This window comes from Aricia agestis, chromosome 19 (assembly GCF_905147365.1).
Source record: "Aricia agestis chromosome 19, ilAriAges1.1, whole genome shotgun sequence".
NCBI lineage: Eukaryota > Metazoa > Arthropoda > Insecta > Lepidoptera > Lycaenidae > Aricia > Aricia agestis.
In genome coordinates, this window is record NC_056424.1 from 537050 (window position 1) to 562201 (window position 25152).

Genomic DNA, 25152 nt, shown 5'->3' on the forward strand with positions numbered 1-25152 from the left:
GTTTGTATATAATAATACTTACTTATTAAGAGGAGTCCACACCGCGCTTTTTTCCATACAAACGTTGTCCCCTGTTTCCTCCCTGGATAATGCTAGTAGAGTTATAATTTTTTTCCTGAATATCTACGGCCACTAATACAATGTCTCTATGTTTTGTTTTCTTTTTTTCATAATTTAATTATTAAATAAGATATGAATGTTCAAAAACCCAAAAAAAATGGCCAGATTTTCCGCTATGTTCAAACATCCAGAAGATTTGGCTAGATTATACAAAAAAAATAAAACATAGGAACACAGCTCAAGCCTTTCTTTAATATTTAATGAAAAAAAGTACTTCAATCGGTTAAGATTTCTCTAGCCCCTGGTGTATCCTCTAACGCGAGCGAAGCCGCGGGCAAAAGCTCGTTGTAAATATACAGCTCCGACGCTGCGGGAATACAATGCCCTATCGCCCTTGCGTAACAAATTGTAATAGACACTTATTTGCACCCTGGCAAAATAACTAAAGGTTTAATTGCACCCTCTATATTTTTTATAGATTTTTTTTATGGAATAAGGAGGCAAACGAGCAAACGGGTCACCTGATGGAAAGCAACTTTCGTCGCCCATGGACACTTGCAGCATCAGAAGAGCTGCAGGTGCGTTGCCGGCCTTTTAAGAGGGAATAAGGTAATAGGGGAGGGTAGGGAAGAGAATATTGTAGGGGATTGGGCCTCCGGTAAACTCACTCGGCGAAACACAGCGCAAGCGCTGTTTCATTTCTTGTTTATATAGATATATTATATTGTAACAACTGGCTTCAAATTTCAATTATTAGTCGACGAAGCCCCGCGTAGGCTATTTCTGGGTGGTTCACAAAAGAATAACCATGGCTAAGGCAGGAGCGTAGCGTAGCGAAGCCATCTAACCTAACCCAACCAAGTCGTATTGGGCCAGCATGGAGTGATACATTGCTATAATTCATCACCTAAGTATTGTACACTGTTCTTATATTTATGACACTTAAAAATATTTTACCACAAATTACGCGTAAAACAAAACGTAACTACTTATAATATAGTAAAAAATTAATAGTAAAGACACGTTTACAAAAAATAACTACGTCACACGTAACTTCAAACACTTATTATAAAAAAAAAAACATGCGTGATTCAAATGCCAACCCATCTATTGTGTCTGTGATACCCCCGATGGAGGTGCTACAGCATTGCATTTGTACTATAGTGTTTGATGTTGATTATATTACTTTTCAGTCAAGTACTGGTCAAGGGGAATCTAATTTAAAAGAAGAAATGAAACAAGAAGAAAATATTCCAAAGAAAACTCCTATAACAAAGAAAGTTTTAAATTTCGTAAGTATTCCATAAATGTTATTTCACATTTCATAACCTCTTGTAGGAAAACAATATAAATAATATACATATATTATACAGTCATAGTTGAAGGAATGTATTGAATGAAGAACTATTTACAACAATAAATTTTGCATATTATAATACTTTTATCTCTGGAAAAACATAAAAAAAAGGTAGGAAAAAAAAGAATAATTAAGTATACATTATATACAATAATTGTGCCTTTAGATAACTAATTAGTTGTGTCAAATTTATTTATTGCTAGAGTAAATATTTTCTTAGCCTTTATTTTGGGAAAAAGGTTACATGTAAAACTAAATAAAAACTTTTGCTAAACTTTTAAATATTTATAAAAATATATGTAGAACTTATATTATGTATTAAATATTGCATTGTAAATTACCTGAAAATACACTTTTCAAACGTTTCACACCCGGTTGCTTATATTTTGTTCTTAGACTACAGTCGCGATTGCTTTGCAGGTGTCCACGTTAAAAATAATGAAGTGTTGTGTATCGTCCTGTGCCAACAATGAAAACTCGTCACCACCTGCCGATGTTGCATATTACGAGTAAGTAGTTCTTCTTCATTGTAAGTTATTTTTAAATAAATCATTAACAGTGTCATATAACAAAAAAAATAAAATTTAAGGGGGTTTACAAACCTACCCCATTTTTTTGGTTCAATAATTAGTAATTTCTGGGTGGTTCACAAAAAAAATAACCACGATGGCTAGCTATCTAACCTAATCAAGTTGTATTGGGCCAACATTGCTATTATTTACCTAAGAATTATAATATACTGTTCTTAAACAATATGTTCTTTTTTCCCCATATTTAATATTACAATCTGTCTCCTAAGTCCTAACATTGTGTAATTGTTGTATAAAAATTACAGTATTAATTATTAAGGTTGCTTAAAAACTACCTGTTTTTCTTTAAAATCAGGCGGTCTATTATTTAAAAAACAGGCAGTTTTTAAAGCAACCTTAATAAATATTGTGTTTTTTTCAATGACTGGTACTGTCCAATCGCTAGTCATTTAAGTACCCTACTTTATTTTAAATCGAAAACTACTAAAGGGGTACGAACCTTTGTGACATATCTAGCCGCCGGCCATCTTAATCTTTTCCGAGCACGATAAAAGTGGTATATTTGGAAAGAGAACACTTATATAAACAAAAAATGTTATGTAACATGGTATCCTAAAGTGTCACGTTTCCGAGATATTTAGAAGTAAATATGACCAAGGACACAAATGGCGATCTTTACTTCCAAATATCTCGGAAACGTGACACTTTAGGATACCATGTTATATAATATTTTTTGTTTCTATAAGTGTCCTCTATTTAAATATACCACTTTTATCGTGCTCGGAAAAAATCAAAAGGGCCCGCGGCGGCTAGATATGCCAGGCTCCGTACAAAAATGTTCGAACCCCTTTAAAATGTACAGGGAGACATAATGACGTCATATCGACATTTTTGGGGTGGTGGAAACTCCATACGCAGCACGATTCTTGTCGGACAAGTTCACCACAGTTTTTAAATTAACTTTATTAAAAACAAATTCCAAAAAATGAAAGTTGAATGTACGAGGAGCCATAGAGATGTCATATCAACAATTCCAGGAGTCAAGCATTCGAAAACGCAGCAGCACCGAAACTTTTCTCATAGAAAAGTTTATCGGACTCATCCATGCAGTCAGCTGTCAGTATGAATCTCACTCACTGTTTAGTAAGAAATGTTGCTCGTTACATTAGTCTATACCCGCCTTAATGTTTAATAATGAGATGACTTCGACTGAAGTTAAAGTCAATTTAGAAACTTATATGCCATATACTATAATATTATGGATGTTTTGCACTATTTTCTTTCAGAATACCACAAGAGTTTGATTTGAGACAGTTATGGACCGAAGCTATTAGTACACCTGAGTGGGAGCTACGGCCCAACAGGTAAGGTTAAAACTTATGAAAGTAGTATAAAATAGTAGTTTTTTTTTTAATATAAAGAAGGCAGGTCGCTGTAGCCCTGACGTCACTGCGACCCATGAGGATCTATTGTGACTCCTTCGCACTAGAGTATCATCCCCAACCCAATTCTGCTCATAAATGTAGTTATTACCAGTTATTGTATTATATAACAACTTTTTGCATAAGGTGTCATGAGATAAATTGATGTATAGAAGCAGACTTATATATTAAGTATGGATGCTTCACAAATCACACATCAGTCTGGTCCCGTGCTAGTACCTGAAGGACTTGTGTTACAGGTACTAGATAACGGAAATATATTTAATACTTTTATATTATACCTACACTAGCTGTCCCGGCAAACTTTGCTTTGCCATAATATAAAGTATTTCGACCATATTATTTTATTGAAGTGACTAATTAAGTACATAAGTTACCATGGCAACGCCCATCGCTATCCCGTCGCACAAACAATGGTCGCCGTAAGTCTCGAGTTGTAATAATTTACTATTATTTATTCAACAAATGCACTTATCAATGTAATAAGTACCCAGTAGCCGATTCTCAGACCCACTGAATATGCATATAAAAGGTTAAAATCAGTAAAGCCGTTTCGGAGGAGTACGCGGCCTAACATTGTGATTTGTGACACGTGAATTTTATGTATAAGATATATTTAAGATTTTTATTATATGATACACATATTTAATACACATACATCAGTCATGACCCAGGAACTTTGAAAAACTTTTTGTTCCTTCGGTGGGATTCGAACCCGCGACCCCCGGCTTGAGATACCAACATGCTCACCAACCGAGCCACAGAGGTCGTCGAAATATCGTATAATTTCTTTTGCTGTATGACATACCTTAATTATCTCTATAATTATACATTTTTCTTGCACACGTTCCACTGTAAATGTTTGTTATTCTTACAATATTAGTATTTTACACAACCGGTTTTGATACAATCATCCTCTAGTGTCCAAACCAGTTCAAGTGTAAAATAATAAAGTGTAATGTAGTGTAAAGTAATGTAGGTTATCATCTGCCTATAAATTAATTTCTTTCAGAGAGCAGTGGCATATTTGCCTGCTTATTGCCTTAAATATTTTTTTTTTATTTCCAGTGCAGTATGCTCTGCACATTTTGGGGAATTTGACTTTGTAATCTCGGAGACAGGAGATAAGGAGCTAATCTACGGTGCAGTGCCCAGCCTGTGTCTTGTAAGTACATCTGGGATTAATTTATATATTAAACTGGACTTACTAAAGTCAAAAATTCTTTTAAAGGTCAATGTATACGCCTTTTTAATAAGATCCCAGAAAACGTTCAAAATCTGTCAATTAATAAATTTAAAAAAGTTGGTAAAGAACGTTTGTGTACCAAAGCATACTATAAAGTTACTGATTTCATTAATGATAGTACCCTACACCGTGGGAATAAGGTCGCCCCCTGCAGAGCTGTTTCTGTATATTACTTTATTGTAATATTGTACACTTTTGTATTTATTTTTTTATTAAGTCATAATGACATTGTAATTTTCCATCTTTTTTGGTAAGAGATGGCTCCGTGCGAGTTTCTTACGCTGGTTCTTCTCGCCGGGCTAGTTCCCGAACCGGTGGTAGGCCCCAGTAGCATCAACGTTCAGAAAGTGTTTAAAAAAAATTTTGAGATCGAAAACTTTGAAACCCTCGGTGGTCCAGTGTATTAGAGCGTGGCTCTTGACTCGGAGGTCGTGGGCTCGATTCCCTGTTAGCATGTTATTTCAAAGTTTGGTTAGGACAATGCAGGCTCATCACCTGCTTGTCTGACAAGTAAGATGATCTATGCGTCGAATGGGCATGTAAAAAATCGGTCCTGCGCCCGTTCTTTTGCCAATCGTGTCGGTCTTCCGTCCCACTGGATTATGAAAGTAAACGAATAGAGAGCGCTCTTGTGTATTGCACACACACTTGGGCACTATAAAATTACTCTTGCCTAACAGGCCTGGTTTCTATGAAACTGGCCACCGTCACCGAAGCTGTGTTGGAGTGTTAATCCCATAATTTAATGTGAAAACTAATTTTATTTTTACTATAATTGATAAAATAAATATAAAATGTTTGCAGAACACAGATGAAGATCTGCAGGCAAAAGCCGAATTTAAAGTAAGTAACAAACTAACAATATTTTCATGTACTATAAAACGTAACCTGTAATTGTATATAAAAATATAAGTCTGTGTTAATGCACCTTAAATAATTACCATGCCATATATTTGATCCAAAATATTATGTTCGGTAGTTCTTGTGGCAAGTGGTAATAAATATTCACAAGTATTATTTTGCCATATCCACTAAACTAGTTGACGGCCGCAACTCCCTGCCGTTAAAATTCGTTTATTGCTCGGTAACCGAACATTTTTCCAGGAAAAAAGTGTCCCATGCCCTTTTCCGAGACTCAAACTTCGTACCGAATTTCAGCAAAATCGGATTAAAGTTTTGGCCGTGAAGAGGTAACAGACAGAAACATGTTGGCAGTTATAATATTATGTAATATGTGTTAGTATGGATTTTGCATGTGTCATATATATACATATACACATAAATCTTTCTCTATCACTGAATGTTAAAAACAGCATTTAAATCCGTTGCATGTTTTTAGAGATCTGACAGTGTTATAAAAAGTAGTATACTTTCCTCATGATGAGTATGTTACAGACCTGCAGAGTGTGCCTGGCCATGGACAGGAAGATGTTCAACATCAGGGACCACAACCTTCATCACCTGTACAAGATGATTGTCGGAGTCACGGTACCTATTATTTCTTCACATAAAATAGGCTTGTTTCTCTTGTTCTCTTCGCAGATCTTTTTCTTAAATAATTGGAAACCCAAGAAAGGCCATACTAAAGTCTTGCCTCCATTGTAATTAGTAATAAATCCAGCTGATGAACATATATTCAGGAAAATCGTTTCTCGGCAGCATATCTGACAGATACTCTATCTGTCAAGTTAGGTTGTGGATAGCCTATCCGGCTCTTATCAGGAAGTAGTGAAAGCGCATCCCAAAATATTGTTTGATATGTGTGGCAATTAGTCCGGTTAAGGAATGGCTCAAAAGAGGATAAAGAGTGCGTGAGCGGGAACCTAAGCGATTTCTGCTGGAACTTATTCAGGGTGGTTAGGGACAAAACATACTAAAAGTCGGAGGAGGTGAGCCGGAGGGAGGGGAGGGCGACAAAGGTCTAAATTATTGGTTTTTTTGTCAATAACTAAAAAAACTATGCGTTGTAGCAAAAAATATTCTATGACGACATTAAAGTTTATTAAATTCTCTATAAATTAGATTCTATACAGTTTTTCCAAATTCTCATCCGTATTCGAACTAAACGCTCAGGAAAAGTGAAAATTAAGAAAAGCTTTATTTTTAAATATTCCTTTCTATTTCTGTTTGAATAATAGCCTTATCGCTTCTGTGCTTCGTTCAGTGAGTGAGAGGGCCTCACTCACCGAACCCTACATCCCTCATCACCTCACCCATCGCTTCATCACACCCCTTAAAGTGGCAACGCACCGGTAGCACCCCTGGTGCTACAGGTGCTTTGGTCGCATAGGCATTATGGTAACTATTTTACATCAGGTAGACCATACTCTTGTTTGCCAGCTTAGTTATTTGTATGAAAAGCATCATGAATCATCGGGAATGAGCTGACCCCTCAAGAGTGAGGGTGGAAAAATGAAGGTAATATTTTGACGCCAAGAACTATAGCTATAGATCTGAGGCTTTACTAAGAACAATATTTTGTCGCTGCAAACAGAATTAGAAAGGAATACCTACATATTTAAAATATAGCTTTTTTTAATTTTTGCTTTTCCTGAGCGTGTAGTTCGAAAACGGATGAGAATTTTGAAAAACTGTATAGAATCAAATTTATAGAGAATTTAATGAGCTTTTAAATGTTGCAATAGAATATTTTTTGCTACAATGCATATTTTTAGTTATTGACGAAAAACCGAAAATTGAGACCTTTGTCGCCCTTCCCTCCCTCCGGCTCACCTCCTAGACGTCAGGACTTTTAGTATGTTTTGTCCTTAACCACCCTGAATAAGTTCCTGCAGAAATTGCTTAGGCTCCCGCTCAAGCATTCTACAACTACTTTGTTGACTGAGCTAAATAGATATTTGACTATATTATTAATATTTCAGGTTCAGGCTAGAGACGGCCTGCCCCAGATGGTGTGTTGGGAGTGCACCAGTAAACTATTGTCGTTAAAGAAATTCAAAGAGCAGGCACAAACATCACAATTACTGCTGTCGGATAAACTAGATGTAAACAATGTAAGCGATGGGCATGATTTAGTTGTTTATAATTATAAGATATAACTTATTTCTTATATCATATAAGAAACAATGTACTATCAAAGAAGTTGATTCCTAGGCAGATGGCGGACCTACGTAGTTTGGTCGCGTTATGTCAAACCCAGCCGACAGATCACAATTAACATTGAATTGACTTGATCCGACCAAATGGCGTTGGTCTGTCAACTGCCTAGGAATCAATTTCCTCGATGGTACATAAAACCTGGTACCATCTTCAATGGCGACAAAATATAATCTTGCCTTGCCCAAAGTTTTCGAAAAGTACCTTTTTTTGAGTTCTTTGTGTATTTTACTGGCCTGCTGGCTGCTCTACCAACCTAAACGCCAGATTACTGTTTGCAAGGCACGCCTGGATACGTTCGAGTCAAGTATTTTAGTTTCTAGTAAAAAATTACTAGTTTGTTTTTTAGAAAAAGGAAAGATCCCTCAACTCAAACCCCTTGCTAAAAAGATGTATAAAGGAATTATTTTACAATATACAAACGCCTATCCACTGAAGAATATAACTTATCCTTGATGGGGGTCGTAAAAGTCTGTCCATCCTCTTTAGTTTGTGTAAAATCAAACAATCTAATCTCTTCTTCGTTCTTGTAAAATAACGGATCTATGTAAACATATTTATTATTTATCATTTTACTTTTATGTTTCAGATCCTCACTGTTGGTGATATAAAATCCATAGACCGTATAAATTATAATTTGAAGTCTAGCCTCACAGTGAAGCACTACAAATATAATATAGAAGTGTTTGACAATCCACGTCACAAGCACATTGAGATGCTACTGGATAATAATAAATCTGAACGTGACCAGGGACCCACTTTGGTAATTGAAAGTTCTGTGTGGGGTACAGTTGCCCCGAGTAATATTTTATTTTTAAAATTAAATAACCAGGTTACCATATTAAATTATTATTTACTAGCAGGGTATTCTAAACCCTTCTTAAATTACCCATGTAATTCCTGCCAGGCCCCCACCACCCTACCAGAACAGCTCACACGCTAAGCTTCGAGACTATCTTTCAGGAAATTGATGGATCGTCCCCCACATGCAAAATCCCGAAATGCGCCAAAGTCGAGCCGGAGTCCAATAATCTGGTTAAGTTAATGATGTTAGATTTGAAACAGGACATTGATGTGATGGATACGAGCCAACCTTATATTAGTGATGAACTCCATAGCGATAAATCACAGCAGGCCGAACATAGTGATAACAATATCAACACTAAACCGACTAGGCAGCGGGTGAAAAAAGTAGTCCCAGCGGCACAGAGAACAAGACCAAAGAGAGATCTAAATGTGCAAACGAATGGCGATAGGTATGTGGTTTTGTTCAAGTTTTACACTATTGCAACAGAACCAACTTTAAACTAAATTAATAACAAAGACAACAAAGCCCCATAGACAACGTAGTCAGTGTTGCCATTAATAAAAACACGATTTAGCTTGTACTGGGCCTCTATCATGAGCTCTTAAATCCATTTACTTTACGTCCTTATACAGTCAATATAAGGACGTAAAGTGAATGGATTTAAGAGCTCATGATAAAGGCCCTGTAGAGCATCGTCACTTTCAGCGCGGCAAAAGTTCCCAAAGTGTCGAGTCAGCTTACCTGTTTCGAAATCCGTCATCTGACGCCGGAGGAGCAGCAGGAACTCCATAGTGTAATATCACAGCAGGCCGAACATAATTATAGCAAGCCAGTCAACGCTAAACCGACTAGGCAGCGGTTGAAAAAAGTAGTCCCAGCGGCACAGAGAACAAGACCAAAGAGAGATCTAAATGTGCAAACGAATGGCTATAGGTATGTGGTTTTGTTTAAATAAAATAAAAAAATAAAATAAAATAAAATAAAATTGGTTTATTTCAGATTACTCAGATCCATAAAATTGTTAGTAAAGAAACTTATCGCTATGTTAGTATTCTATTCTAAAAAGAGATTTAGTCCTATTTATCATAAAGTCGATCAGAGGACAATTCCCGCTGTCGACTATCTCTCTCAGGACACTGTGGCCGCCGCCGCGGACCCTGGCCTACAGCGATGCAGTCCTTTTGCGGAGTATAGCTTCAAAACTATCTACATCCGCAAAAGCAAACATCGCTGAGGCACTACAGAAACGCGGCAGCCGCAACAGTGCTCTAAAAGCATTATTATATTGAATGCGTAAGGCATTGTATGTTTTATTGGTGTAGTTGGTCCATAAGCTGCAGGTGTAAAAAGAGGTGCAGTAGGCCTTAAAAAGAGTAATTTTACGGCGTCCGTGCAACGACCAAATCTATGCACCAGCATATTTGCCATAACAGATAATGCCCTACGCTCTCTTTCGAGGTCCACATCGTCTCGAAGGCCGTCAGTCACGAAATGTCCCAGATATTTAAAAGTGTTTAAGCTTTACACTGATAGGCCTGGAGATGGTGACACAAAATTCTTGGTCATTTGTGCCAGGCTGGCGGTTCTATAGGGGTATTACGTAAAGGCAAAAAGGAAAATGATGGTCAAAGCGCATACACTGGCAGCCCAAACGCGTGGCCGTTAATCGAACGTGTCGGATAAATAACGAGTGTTGAACGATTTGTTCCACAAAAATGCTTGTATTATCAGTCGGGTGCGGCTTACAGCCCGCCATACCGACGCGAATACATTAATTTTAATAAAAAAATTGAACCATTTGTACCAGGCTAATCTTTGCATAGCTAATCATCGTCGTGTAGCCATTCACGAAAATCACCTTGCTATACTTTTCCGACAGGTCCCAATGGCCGCCATGCCACTGCAAAGGAGTGATGGTCTTTTTTTCGCCAAACGATTTGTACCAGTATACTGCATTTGAATTTTTGGAAATTGTACCTAAAAAAAATTCTTACAGATTGTAATCATGGGGCTGGGATTGTCGGACTTGAGCAAAAAAGTGATAAAATTTGGACGATTTGTACCAGTATGGCATTTGGATTTTTGGAAATTATACGATACAATGTGACCATTATTGTCAAGTGGTGCCATACTGGTACAAAACGTTCGAATTACGAATAAAATCTTAGGCTTTTGAAAAAATATTATTCACATTCGCCACCTCCCACAGAAATGGCATTATCAGACTCCTATTTTACGATCATACAGGGAACTGTTAAAAAAAGTTTCAGGGTGGTACAAATCGTTTGGCAAAAAAAAAAAATTACACCTTTGCAGTGGTATGGCGGCCATTGGGACCTGTCAGAAAAGTATGGCAAGGTGATTTTCGTGAATGGCAACTCGACGATGATTAGCTATGCAAAAATTAGCCTGGTACAAATGGCTAAATTTTTTTATTAAAATTAATGTATTCGCGACGGTATGGCGGGCTGTAAGCCGCACCCGACAAGTATGGCATTACGCTACCGCCTACTTAGTTTTTTTCGACTATCTGAAAATACAAGCATTTTTGTGGAACAAATCGTTCGACACTCGTTATTTATCCTTATTTATCGTTTATTAACGCCCACGCGTTTGGGCTGCCACTGCGAGCGCTATGACCATCATTTTCTTTTTGCCTTCACGTAATTATACCCCTGTAGAGCCACCAGCCTGGTACAAATGACTAAGAATTTTATGTAACCATCTCCAGGCCTATGAACACTTTTAATTTTTTTTGTAATTGCCCCCTTAAATTTTTATTTTATATTATTATTATTAATTATTCAAGTAGACATATAATTAAAGTCTTTGTGAAAATATCAAGTGCCTACCTGTTGCCATTATTGATATCGAGCAAAAAAAAGAAGTCACGTTTGTTGTATGGAATCCCCTCTTGAATATTAATATTATTTCGTATGTAGTATTTGTTGTTATAGCGGTAACAGATATACACAAATCTGTGAAAAATTTTGAAGTCTACCTAAAACGGTTCTTAAGGCGAGGACAAACCCCATTTTGTTATTTATTCATTATTGACTCCCGGTTTACCTAGTATATAATAACGAAATGTAAAAATAAGACATATAAAGCACAATACTTAAAAGTGTTCAAACCATAAACATTTTAATAAAACGTAATACTTCGGCTGTAATTAATTTACAAACTCACCACCGACAAAAATCTTTATCATCGAAATATAAGACGTATCACATTTTACTTGAATAAATTGTTAGTGAATCTATATTAAAAAGGTCTGAAGCGAACAATTTTGTTTCTCAATATTTATTTCGAAAGATATGTAAATAACATATGAAAAATAGAGAAGTTCCGCCCCTAGAAACTACAGTTTTATGTTAAGCTGAAATGAATCTTATTGCGACGTATAGTGTTTTGTACACAACCAAAAACGCTTGGTTTTTGGTTGTGTACAAGGTTATCGTTTCGGATTGAGGTAAGTGCTCGCCTACCTGGAGACACACAGACGGACAGACATCGAAGTCTCAGTAATAGGGTCCCGTTTTTACACTTTGGATGCGGAACCCTAAAAACGATTTAGCTTGTACTATAGACTATCATCACTTTCAGCGCGGCGAAAGTTCCCAAAGTGTCGAGTCTGCTTACCCGTTTCGAAATCCGTCATCTGACGCCGGAGGAGCAGCAGGCGGCGATGGCGGCGCGCGCGCGCTCCTCTCGCTACCTCGACGCGCCCTACAAGTGCGACCTCTGCTACAAGGGGTTCCTGTCCGAGACTACGCTCGCCAAGCACGCCGTGCGGCACACCGAGGTAACGGCTTCATTACATTTGGAAATTATGCTTTTATCACACATTTTTTTAACAAATAAAAATGTGTATTTGTGTGTAGATATGCGGCAACTACATGTGTTCGTTGTGCAAGTTACGGTTCCGGCTGAAGAATAAAATGCGTCGGCACATCGAAATCCACGTCACCAGGTACACCTGCAAAGTTTGCGGCCTGGTCGCGCACCACAGGTTAGAGTTAAACTTACCTACTTTTAGTGAAATTTTGAAACTATATTTTACAATTTACAGTATGATTAAGAGCGGGCTGCCAAATTTTGCTGTGTTTTCTAATAAGTATTACGATCCCGGAAGACGATTAACGATTGACTAAACACGATTCACTTATTTTGACTCGATAGTTATATTTTTCGAAATAATGAATATTTCCGGGCTTTTTACCAAATATCTGTTACACTTTTTAATTCTTATCATTAAAGAACTTGCACTACTACATTCACACACTTTATAAAACAATGGCTAAAGGAAATATTAGTAAAATATTGTATTTAATTTTTAAGTAATCGTCAAAAACATTTTTGCGACTTACGACCTTTACTTTCGTGCTATAATGCGGGAACCATTGTTACGCGATTTTGTTGACTATTAGCTGCAGTGCAAAGTACTGTTACGGATACGGACACGTAGTGCTATCTAGCGTCAAACCAGCGAAACTTATCGAGAGAACACAGACAACATAAATCCCCTACTCGATACTAGATGACGTTAGGTGTACGATTACAATATGCGCGTATTTTCTAGAAACATCCCACACTTGTTTACGCGAATTGTGTATGATCTAGAATGGAAATTTCCAGAATTCCTCTCAGCCGTATAAATAGTCGCAGGTAGACGGACCGGTAATTCAGTTTAGTCTGAGCGATCTTCAAGGCGACTTCGAAGTGAAAACAAGTGATCAAAAGTGAGTGAACCAGTGAAACCTTCGACTTGGCTACGACCTAGGACAGTGATAGTGCTTAGTGATTGGACCTAGTGATTAGTGTTTGGACTTAGTGCTTAGTGTTGGACTAAGTGGTAGTGAATAAAGTCTTCAAGAAAAAGAAAGAAGAGAACTCTTGGCTGTTGTAAAGACGTTACAACATTTCAGCACATATCTCATCGGCAGACAGTTTTTACTGCGAACTGATCACGCAGCGTTGAAGTGGCTACTGCAATTCAAGAACCCAGAAGGTCAAGTAGCTCGATGGATCGAACAGTTCCAGGAGTATGACTTCAAGACGGAACACCGCAGCGGAAAGGCGCATGGGAATGCCGACGCACTTTCAAGGAGGCCGTGTTCGGAAGACTGCAAACATTGTGTTAAGCAGGAATCTAATGAAGTAACATTAAGGGGCCGGGTGCCATCGAAATTCTTATACAAACGTAATACCAAAATCATTTTCTCGTAGGAAAATATTTAACATGTTTGAGTTAATAGTAATAGTAATTAAAACTTTTTAATCGGGACTTAACGTGATATTCAAGTAGTAATGCTACTACGAGTACATACTTTTTCTCGACGTTTCCCCTCGTGACCACGGCCGTTGCAACACTGCCGAAACGTCGAGAAATAAAATATAAAATAGTAATTACCTAGGTTAATTTACTACAAAATATTTAAACTCTAAAAAATATTTTTTTACTATTTAAATATTTTGTAGTGAATTTTTGTGCAGGAACCTAGGTAATATTTAAAGCTGAAAAATAACTAAAAGTAACTTAAATATTGTCGTATGAGAAAATGATTTTGGTATTACGTATACTATGAGAATTTCGATGGCACCCGGCTTCTTTAAGTTAACGAGAACAAGTCCCTTGGGTCTCTGGGAGAGTAATGCTACGAGGGAGGCTCAAGAAAGAGATAACGATCTTCGGCACATCATCACATGGAAGAAACAAGGTGACGTAAACACCCCAATCTGGGGTGAGGTTGCACCCACTGGCACTGTCACTAAGGCGTACTGAGCGCAATGGAACAGTCTGATACTTCAAAACGGAATACTTACCGGAAATTGGAGAAGACTAACGGCAGAGAGTTCCATCTTCAGATAGTTGTCCCAAGAACGAGAGTACCGGATGTTCTCCGTGAAATGCATGATGGCGTATTAGGAGGTCATCTAGGAGTCAAGAGGACGTTAACAAAAGTGCGAGAACGATTCTACTGGTTGCATTGTCGAGATGATGTACAGGATTAGTGCCGCAAATGTACTACTTGCGCTGCAATGAAGGGACCACAGATCAGGAGCCGTGGGAACCTGCGATTGTATAACGTTGGCGCACCGTGGGAACGAATTGCAGTTGACGTAGCTGGACCATTTCCTGTAACGGAATCAGGAAACAAGTATTTTATGGTCGTCATGGACTACTTCACTAAATGGCCCGAAGTGTTCGCCATACCGAACCAAGAAGCTACAACAGTCGCTTCTAAGTTAGTCGAAGAAGTGATATTATCTCGCTTTGCTCTCGATTTTCATGAAATTTAGTATATAGTGGGTTTTGGGGGCGATAAATCAATCTAGCTAGGAATAATTTTTAGAAAATGTCATTTTATTCGTATCTTATCGAATACCGAGCAAAGCTCGGTCAAATAGCTAGTAATAATAAAAACATTTATTCAACACACATTCACATCACACTACACTTAAACAAATAAACACAGATATTAAACATTAAAGAAAAAGTACACTACAAACAATGTACAAACAACAAGGTAAAAACCAATAAAATAATAATAATAAGGACATAAAAAAATTAAAATTAGCCTTGATAGACTAGGTCGTACCCTGCTGAAGGCCTTTCGACTTCTTAACCGACTTCCAAAGGTGGAGGTTATTTGTTCAGCTGTGAATATTTTTGTTTTTTTGTTATGCAGTTTCATTTTCTTTAGCTTTACTTCATTTTTTCAGCTACCAAAAAGTATTAATTATTTATTTATTAGTTATATATTTAAAAGTATAAATTTGCACTACAGTATTATACCCTGTGCTATACTTCCGAAGGTACCTACTGAACAGAACTTCGGACACCTACATGTTAGTGAGTTTCAGCGTTCTTTAAAGAAGCAAAGGTACATAATTATTAATTTATGCTACTATGCAGATCACATTTATCATCATCATCATCACTACCATTAAAATATGCATTCTCACATTATAACCTTATTATTTGTACTTTTCATAGTCCTTTAGTTCAAGTCTGATGTTTTTGATCATTATTCTGTCATTTGACAAGCGATGTTTGCCGAATAGGCGCCGGCAGCCTATTCGGCAAACATCGCGTGACTTCGGCAAACTTCGGAAAACTGCGCCGGCAGCGGAGGCACTTCCAATAAGTAAATAATTACAACTCAATATTATTGTTTAAATATTATAATAATGCGCAAAATATTAATATTAATATAAAATGAATTAAATAAAATAAGATTGTGATTTAGTGTTATAAAAGTGTTCAATATAAAATAAAAAACATGTAAATAAAAACAATATAATATCGAGGCGGCCGATTATAATTTACTACACGTTCCGCGCGGCTTTGCGCGCGTAAATTAGATATTTCACAGATAAATTAGTCCGCAAAAATAGCCTAGGATCCTTCACGTGGTCTACAGCTTTTGTCCCGTTTTTACCCTTTGGGTACGGAACCCTAAAATGTATTTTTTTCAAGTGAGTATAATAATTTGGCCACCGATGGTACTCTGTACCGCAATGGCTTCTTCCTTGCTCTAACACCCATATTTCTATACTAATAATATAAATGTGAAAGTATGTCTGTCTCTCTGTTACCTCTTCACGGTTAAACCCCAAAACCGATTTTGCTGAAATTTGGTTTGGAGATACTTGAGTCCAGCCTGCCTAGCATACGCCAACGAGATATCTCACTCTCGAGATAAATAAAAACTACTCGTCTCCTAATGTCAAAATCTCGCCATTATCTCGACAAAAGTCTATAAAAATAGATCTACGCGAGAAAAAATGTCTGTCATGCTAAGGTCAATAGAGATGAAGATACAAACCATTAAACATCGAGAAAACAATATGTTGAGTGAGATATCTCGTTGGCGCATGCTAGGCAGGCTGGGAAAGAACATAGGATAATTTCTATCTCTGAAAAATGTAAGATTCGCGCGCGATAAACTAATTTTGGCGCAACGAGATTGCGAGCGTTGGATTTAACGTAATGACGTCATTTGCAGTGGTACAGCACTGAGTCACCAGAAGGAGCACGATGGCAACGTCTACAAGTGCCCGCACTGCCCCGTCATACTCCGGTAAGACGTATTTATTTGCAGTAGAACAGCAATGCGTCACCAGTAGGACCACGATGGCAAAGTCTACAAGTGCCCGCACTGCCCCGTCACACTGCGGTAAGACGTATTCATTTGCAGTAGTACAGCAATGAGTCACCAGAAGGAGCACGATGGCAACGTCTACAAGTGCCCGCACTGCCCCGTCATACTCCGGTAAGACGTATTTATTTGCAGTAGAACAGCAATGCGTCACCAGTAGGACCACGATGGCAAAGTCTACAAGTGCCCGCACTGCCCCGTCACACTGCGGTAAGACGTATTCATTTGCAGTAGTACAGCAGTGCGTCACCAGAAGGAGCACGATGGCAACGTCTACAAGTGCCCGCATTGCCCCGTCACACTCCGGTAAGACTTGTTAATTTGCAATAGTACAGCAAAGAATCACCAGAAGGAGCACGATGGCAACGTCTACAAGTGCCCGCACTGCCCCGTCATACTCCGGTAAGACGTATTTATTTGCAGTAGAACAGCAATGCGTCACCAGTAGGACCACGATGGCAAAGTCTACAAGTGCCCGCACTGCCCCGTCACACTGCGGTAAGACGTATTCATTTGCAGTAGTACAGCAGTGCGTCACCAGAAGGAGCACGATGGCAACGTCTACAAGTGCCCGCATTGCCCCGTCACACTCCGGTAAGACGTATTCATTTGCAGTAGTACAGCAATGAGTCACCAGAAGGAGCACGATGGCAACGTCTACAAGTGCCCGCACTGCCCCGTCACACTGCGGTAAGACGTATTCATTTGCAGTAGTACAGCAATGAGTCACCAGAAGGAGCACGATGGCAACGTCTACAAGTGCCCGCACTGCCCCGTCACACTTCGGTAAGACTATAAAGTTAATATACCTTTAACGGAATAGAGCAACAATCTCGAGCTGTGAAACGAAACCGAAATTGATTTAAGTGTGTGTGTGGCGGTATTGACGCGGTTTGAAGGAAAGATTAACGGTAATCACGCCAATTCGTCACACTGCGACGAGGAATAGAGATTCCTGGACGTTACACACAATGAGCAACCAAAAACAACGAGCACTCACCAGATCTGCTGGAGGCGCCGCTGAGTGGGTTCAGTAGCTCCTCGATAGGGCTGTTCACTGTTGGTTCTGTTGATGTCTGGGTAAATTCAGCTGGCCAGCTATCACGTTAGGATTTGGGATTCCAATGTCCACACACGATTCACAAGTATTTTTGGTGAAACTCGCGATCGCGGTTATGTGCAATTAATTAGATGCACGTGTTACAAAGTCTCGAGACGCTCTCGGCGAGAGGCGGAAAGCGAATAGCGACTCCCGCGTCAGACAGCGTCACAGGATCGTTTCTCGCACGTCATTGGCTACTATCGTTGTGTGCGTTAACAGGTGACAAGTTGACGCGCGGTAAATATGAAATCTTATCTTATATCTTTAAACGAGCAATTCTTGTATATAAATATATAATTGGAATCTCGGAATCGGCTCCAACGATTTTCATGAAATTTAGTATTGGGAGTTTCAGGGGCGATAAATCGATCTAGCTAGGAATAATTTTCAGAAAATGTCTTTTTATTCGTGTTTTATCGATAATCGATAAACTGAAAAATATGACTCTTCCTGACATCTATTGGCGAATAATAATACTATTTTGTTAGCAACTAATTGTTTTAACGACCAGCAGATGGCGTTATTAAGTAACACGAAGTCAATGAGTGCTTGATATACCGAGCAAAGCTCGGTCATCCAGGTACTTTGAATTATTGTAGAAACGATACACTGCGTGTAAAAATTTTTACTTATTACGTATACACATAAACAAGCATCTTTCTAAGAGATTAAATTGTCAACGAGCCGATAAGTGCCGACTGGACGTCAAACAGATGAAAAAAATTGGTTCTGCTGTCATGTATCACACGTCTCTTTTTACCACGCAGTGTTACTGATAGTGACATCTCGCTTGCTCAGGCCTTTGTTTCTCTATTCCGCTAGGTATATGTATTAACGTTATGGGTAAGACGTATTCATTTTTAACCGTCCTTTATTCCTTAAAGGCTATAGACCCTATAGTGCAGGTTCTGTAGAAAAAAAAATTCATTGGATTACTATCAAGCTAATTTTTCGTGAGAAGCTTCATTCTGTTAAGACAAATCACAATTTCATCTGCGAAAAGATTAATCCATATTTTAACATTCATATGACCTGCTTTAACTTTTAACTTAAGAGTCCCAATATAACGCAAAAATATTGCCCGCCCGCAGCAAGCACACATCGTACATGTCGCACCTGCGGATGAAGCACTCGTCGCGGTTCTCGTGCGAGCTGTGCGGCTACACCTTCGTCAGCGAGCGCGGCGTGCGGGCACACAAGAACAAGAGCCACGTCCTGGACGCGCAGGTACGCAATACGCACACTAGTGCACGCATGTACACTTATAATGATCGCACAGCACGTACGCATGGCACACGAAATGCGGCGCGGACAAATGCGCGAGGTTTCACATCATTTCATACAACGAATTCTAAGATGGGGCACGTCCACACGTGCGGTCTAATAAATTTTACGCATATATTTTAAGCTTTTCAAATGAAAATAAAAAAAAGTCAACCAGTTCTTCAAGCGCCATAAGAGCACCGGTGATCGCGACAACAATAGAATACAATAGCATTTCCTGGAAACTGTGATCGAAGTATCAACAAAATATGATTTAAGTACTATTTAAGCATCCTATGAATATTAACATTTTGCACGTTAGAGTCAGGAAAATAACTATTTGGCAGCGTCAATTAATGACCATTTTGCAAATTGGGCCATCGAGAATCGAACGGCGTAAATTCTTTTTTTTTTTCAAATTTTGTACAGTCGGGGAAATAAATTTTTGAAAGGAAATTTTATTAGTAGATTACACATAGGGGAATTAAATATTTGGCAATAGAGCTTATTAACATTTTGCAATTGGGGAAATGAATGTTTTTGTACTTCTTCAGGGGGTGCTGGAGGGTCCGTACTGCGAGGAGTGCAAGCTGCGGTTCGCCAGCGACGAGGCCTATCAGCGCCATCTCACGCAGTCCTCCGTACACAGCAGCGACGACGACCCGTAAGTGACATCGTGTTAGCGATTGCTATCCTCACCGATGAATAGGAATATTGTCTTTGAAAAATCTTGTTTTGCAACATAACTGGGTGATTTTCACAAAATGTCGAAATTCGGCATTTTCAAATGACAAAAAATATTGAAATTATTTGATATTTATTTTATGTGAATTTTAATTATGTATCCCAAAAATATCACGTGTTTAGCGACCGACTTCGGGTTTGACACAAAGATACAGAGCAAAAAATCCGTACGCTTGATTATTACTGATTGTGATAATATATGTCGTTTAATCATCTATACATATTATAAAACAAAGTCGCTATTTCCTCATATCCCTTTGTTCCCTTTAATCTTTAAAACTACGCAACGGATTTTGATATGGTTTTCTTTAGTAGATAGAGTGATTCAAGAGGAATTATAATATCCTAAGTTCCGACCGTAAAATCCTGCATGAATCGTTTTTTTCGATCAAATATATTTTATAAAATAATCTTTAGAACGTATGGAATGGATTAATGTTGGGTTGCCTTGTTAAAAGTAGCCGCAAGTACCTCTAATTTTACAAACTTGCGTGTATTCAATAGAAAAGTAAGAACTAAGAAGGAATGACATTGAGGAATTTTACTTTTTTTAATTGACATTGAGAATTGAAGGATTGATAAAAATGCCTGTTAAATAAAAATAGCAATCTTGCGGGTTCTCGACGTCCTCAAATCGTGCCAGGCATAATAATTGTAGGCCTGAACATTTGTCTAAAAAAAAGTGATAGCAACCCCAGTTTGCGGCTATCGTGCAACTGGCAACCATGGATATTCATGCACAAAATGCATAAAACTTTAATTTTGTATCAAAATTATTTAAAAAAGCGATGCTTCAATTTTGCTGAAGAACTATGTCTGTTTACGGGCTGGCAACCATTTATACCTTATTTTGTCTCGTCATTTCCTTCAAATTATGTAAAATTTACTGAAAAAAATATACATACAAATTATGCATTTATCTCATGAACATTAAACTTAAGGCGGGATTATAAGCCACTGACGTTTTAGAATTTGAGGCAAACTAGCTCAATAGATGGCGCTCGAAAGGTACATATTTACATAGCAAACCATCGTCGATTTTAATATTTTCAGAAATAATGTGATCACATGGTAAACTTGACAAACAGAGTAAGGATTAGCAGAGAGGCCATGTTCACCACTTGATAAACGTAATCTTTAATGAATTTTGTATTATAATAAAATGATGTATTAGGTATTTAAATATGATGTTTGTTCTGTACTGTACACAAACATAAAAAATGTATTTCCTCTTAATAATACATTAGATAGAGTTATACATTAGACGATGTATAACAAAATACAGTATTACCCATACTTATACAAAGTGTAACAAAACTAAGTAATAATACTTTAGGGTGTGTATGTGTTCCTTGTATAGAGTTCACTGCAAAAGTAGCAGCGCTAAAAGACCAAATTTTTTCACTTTTGTATGGAGAAACTCGTGATGCTGGGGCGCTCGCCCATACAAAAGTGAAAAAAAAATTTGGTCTTTCAGCGCTACTACTTTCACAGTGAACTCTCTACAAGGAACATGTACACGCCCTAAATTATTATCACTTAGTTTTGTTACAGCCTGTATAGTTCATTGCATAAATATATGTATACTTGTGCATGGAAACCAACATTATGAATAAGTATGCCATAAAATAGTTATAAAGAAATACTATATTATTTATGATATTGGCGTATTTTCCATAGAAACATGGAACTCAAAACTAACTCTTTTAGCACTGCGACTTTCACAGTGAAAATTATAATATATACGTACCCCAAAGTATTAATACCGAAGTCGATTTAAAATTCGGTAAAGTACCTAGATTCAAAAGTTCTTAGCTACAATAATTTCATCATCGTCAGCTCCCTCTCTGCTGGAGAATATGGAGCTTATTTTATGACCTCAATGAGAAGGGTTCAAATATTTTTTTGTGTTTGTGTTTATTGCAATAGCTTTAATAAATAGCCCTTAACCCTGGGTCTACCCCATGACAATCACTTGTATCTGACGCTGCAGCATCACCTGGAATCTACATAACACCCGTACGTTGTATCAAATTGTCGTGAGTAAAGAATTAATAATTGTATAAAAGCTCTTTCATCAAAATCATGGTGTCTTCATAGATCTAGATCTATCCGCATGATAATAGAACTATGTTTATTTCTTGTGCAGATTTCAGTACTCCAGTGCTAAGATGTGATAATTCTTTCTATTGCTATGGATTGAACATGTGCGATAAAATAACATATTTTTAATATCATTTTACAAAGTTTTGACACATAGATAACTCTCTGTTGCAGTACTCTGTACATTGTTTTCTGACTAAGCTGTAATGCTTACATTTTATGACTTTCAAACCTACCAAAAACGTAAAAATGATCGTTTGGTGAATGTAAATTATCAAATAGCATCTTATTAGATATTCTTTCGCCATATAATTAAGGTTACAAATCAATATTAAACCAAAAATGTTGACTAGGTTCCGAAATAAAATTCAGTCTACTGACCATTGCTCAAGACGTCAAATTACGGCGCTGTATTGTATACTGCGCCAGAATACTGGGATATATTTGTGAACATACTCTAGGTTTTCTATGATAGACAATCAGCCTCTGACACACAAAATAGACTTAATGTCATTCAATTTTTATCCATGAAAGCGCCTGTGTAATTGAAGTGGCAAATTCAAATCATAATCGTTGCTATTGTAAAATAACAAATCGTTCGAATTTGGGATCTAAACTACTTATTTTTATTATTATTTATCAAAAACGAAGCTGACGAAGTGTAAAAATATTTTTTCCTGCATTTATTTTCGCTGAATTCTAGTCGAAATAAAATTTTGAAAGTATCATTCCTTATTACTCTTTTTTTTTAGTAGTAAATGGATTTAAATCAAAATTCTAAGCTGTCAGGAACCTTGGTAACGATCGTAACAAACCTACAAAAAATGTTTAAATGCTTATAATTACTTCTGGTCAAAGTTCTAGTGAAAATAAAAACATGAAATTTCACTAATCCTCATTGTATACGGCCTTAATTAGAGATACTTGCGGCTACTTTTGACAAGGCAACCCAACATTAATCCATTCTATACGTTCTAAAGATTATTTTCAAATATATTTGATCGAAAAAAACTATTCATGCAGGATTTTACGGTCGGATCCAATACTATAAGTATAATAACACTCATTAAATAGTGGAGAAATACTGTTATTGTAGGGGTTTCTAATGTGATGTCGTCAATGATATTCTATGTTACTAACGTAACTAGATTGGAAGTTTACGGTAGCAACGCGTTGCCACTTCGAAGATGCCTGCAGGCATATCTCACATACATAATGACATAACGAATATATGACTTGACATTGTCTTTTGAACAAAAAAGTGGTTACGCATTTCTGAGAATCTTTTGTAAGACATTGCTACTCTAGTATTTTAGAAACTCATTGGATGTCGTAAATAATTATATTTTTTTTCGCTTACATTGCAAACGCAGGCTGAACCCTACGAGATTTATCAAAATAATGTATAAGTATAATTGTACACTATGAAAGGGTCTACAGAAAATGATATAATATGTGTAATGTCAATCTCTTATGGAATTATCCCACAATAACAGTTTTTGTCATTTACTGTTAACGACAAATAATGGCTAATTTTCGAAGCGATTTTAACCAGTACGGCATTAATCCATATCTACATATTAATACGTGAGCCAAAAACTTTGTATCCCTTTTGACGAAAAATGGGGAAACGTAGACGTGCATGATATTTTGCACAGTTATAATTTATATGGTGAAGGAGTGCATCGAGCTAATATTATTTTGAAATTATGCTTTTATCATACATTTTTTTAACAAATAAAACATTACACACACTACAAAATCAAATCAAAATCAAAATATTTTTATTCAGAGTAATTTTTTTACAAAAATATTTCCAAACGTCGATACTGAGGTGCCTACCATCGGTTCGGGTACTATAAGACACACACTAGAAAAAATTACAGATTTTTGAGTGACAAGCATATACATACGAATTACACTCTTTTATATTTTATGGTTGAAGTCTGTTGACAACAAGGTGACAAATTGAAAATGGATTATAGTGTTTTATCTTAGATACTATTAGACAATGCTTACACGGCCAGTCTGAGATCAGCTGAGTCCCAGAGACAAGAGTTGAAAAAAAATATGATAGTCAATATTTTTTTTACTTAAAAGTAGATCCTGATGTCGTTGAAACTAAGGTCGAATTTCGACCATTGGGTGATCTCTAGTAATAAGAATTATTAAATCCATTTTAGATATTTTCACCTACGTTTTCCCAACTTTATCTTCAAATGGGATACAAAGTTTTTCGCTCACGTATTAATATTATGATTTATAAGTGCTTTGTTAAAATTACACTAAACCTCATCTATATCTGTTCTCAATATTTATCCGTTTGAAATCGGTACCGTCTTACTGAAGCGTAAGTTCTATGTAAAGGATCTCAGAAGTTTCCGTTTTCAAGAAGATTTCAGAAAGGCCGGTACTGACTTCAAAAGAACGAGAACGCAGAAATAGTTTTTATTATATAAACCAGTGATTCTTAACCTTTTAGTCATTTTCCAAATGTTTGTCTAGCCGGGCACCACCCGGTTGGTTTACCTAAACTAATGGTTTTTTGATAAAGAAAACAAGGACAACTTTATAATTAGCAAATTTTTTTTATTTGTCAAAAATCTAAAAGTTACAGATGTCAATTAAATGTGATTTTTGTGACTGCATATAAATTATAATATTATAGTCCATACTCTTTACTAACTCCTGTATTCTTACATATTATTAGGATGGCTTCGCGGACCACTTAGAATGCCTCCAGGGACAACGAGTGGTCCTCGGACCACCGGTAAAGAACCACTGATATAAACAGACGAACAATTACAGCCTCCTCCTTTTTTGAAGTCGGTTAAAAAACTCACCAACGCCTTTATCCTCTTACTTTAAGTTTTAAATTTTTGAGAAAAATAATTATAAATAAGTTTTTCATTTAGGTGCCGCGTCCGGAATGAGATACATTATACTACAGATAAGGTGCAACCGCGGAAGAGGGTCAACCCGGTACCTTGCGAGGAGGTAGGTGAACAATTATTATAAAAGTGTGTACAATGTACATGACAAACTTGGTTTATTATAAACATACGTTTGAACCCCTCCTACTCCTCCTAAATTTCTTCTGATTAATTTCGTTGCGGGTCCCAAGACAGATTTAGCTTGTCCCTCGGGCATCCCTGAGAAGTGAGATCATATCAAAGGGTTTTCGTGGTTGGTTACCACTGTTGATCCTGGCGACA

The 25152-nt window shown here is 37.2% G+C and overlaps 2 protein-coding genes across 2 annotated transcripts in view; both read left to right on the forward strand.

Moving 5' to 3' along the window:
- The window catches only part of LOC121736544 (zinc finger protein 184-like), a 107059-nt gene that overhangs the window by 15940 nt on the left and 65967 nt on the right, over window positions 1-25152 (forward strand). The gene's annotated exons all lie outside the window — the stretch shown is intronic.
- LOC121736537 (zinc finger protein 836-like) overlaps window positions 1-25152 on the forward strand; it is a 37874-nt gene that overhangs the window by 2901 nt on the left and 9821 nt on the right. Inside the window, exons 3-18 of the mRNA XM_042127799.1 lie at window positions 1254-1352; window positions 1838-1926; window positions 3234-3311; window positions 4458-4554; window positions 5440-5478; window positions 6031-6123; window positions 7518-7649; window positions 8342-8515; window positions 8716-9008; window positions 9266-9493; window positions 12167-12365; window positions 12445-12572; window positions 16573-16647; window positions 18919-19054; window positions 19645-19754; window positions 24853-24934. Coding sequence (XP_041983733.1) covers window positions 1254-1352; window positions 1838-1926; window positions 3234-3311; window positions 4458-4554; window positions 5440-5478; window positions 6031-6123; window positions 7518-7649; window positions 8342-8515; window positions 8716-9008; window positions 9266-9493; window positions 12167-12365; window positions 12445-12572; window positions 16573-16647; window positions 18919-19054; window positions 19645-19754; window positions 24853-24934 — 2052 coding nt within the window. The remainder of the gene's footprint in view (window positions 1-1253; window positions 1353-1837; window positions 1927-3233; window positions 3312-4457; window positions 4555-5439; window positions 5479-6030; window positions 6124-7517; window positions 7650-8341; window positions 8516-8715; window positions 9009-9265; window positions 9494-12166; window positions 12366-12444; window positions 12573-16572; window positions 16648-18918; window positions 19055-19644; window positions 19755-24852; window positions 24935-25152) is intronic.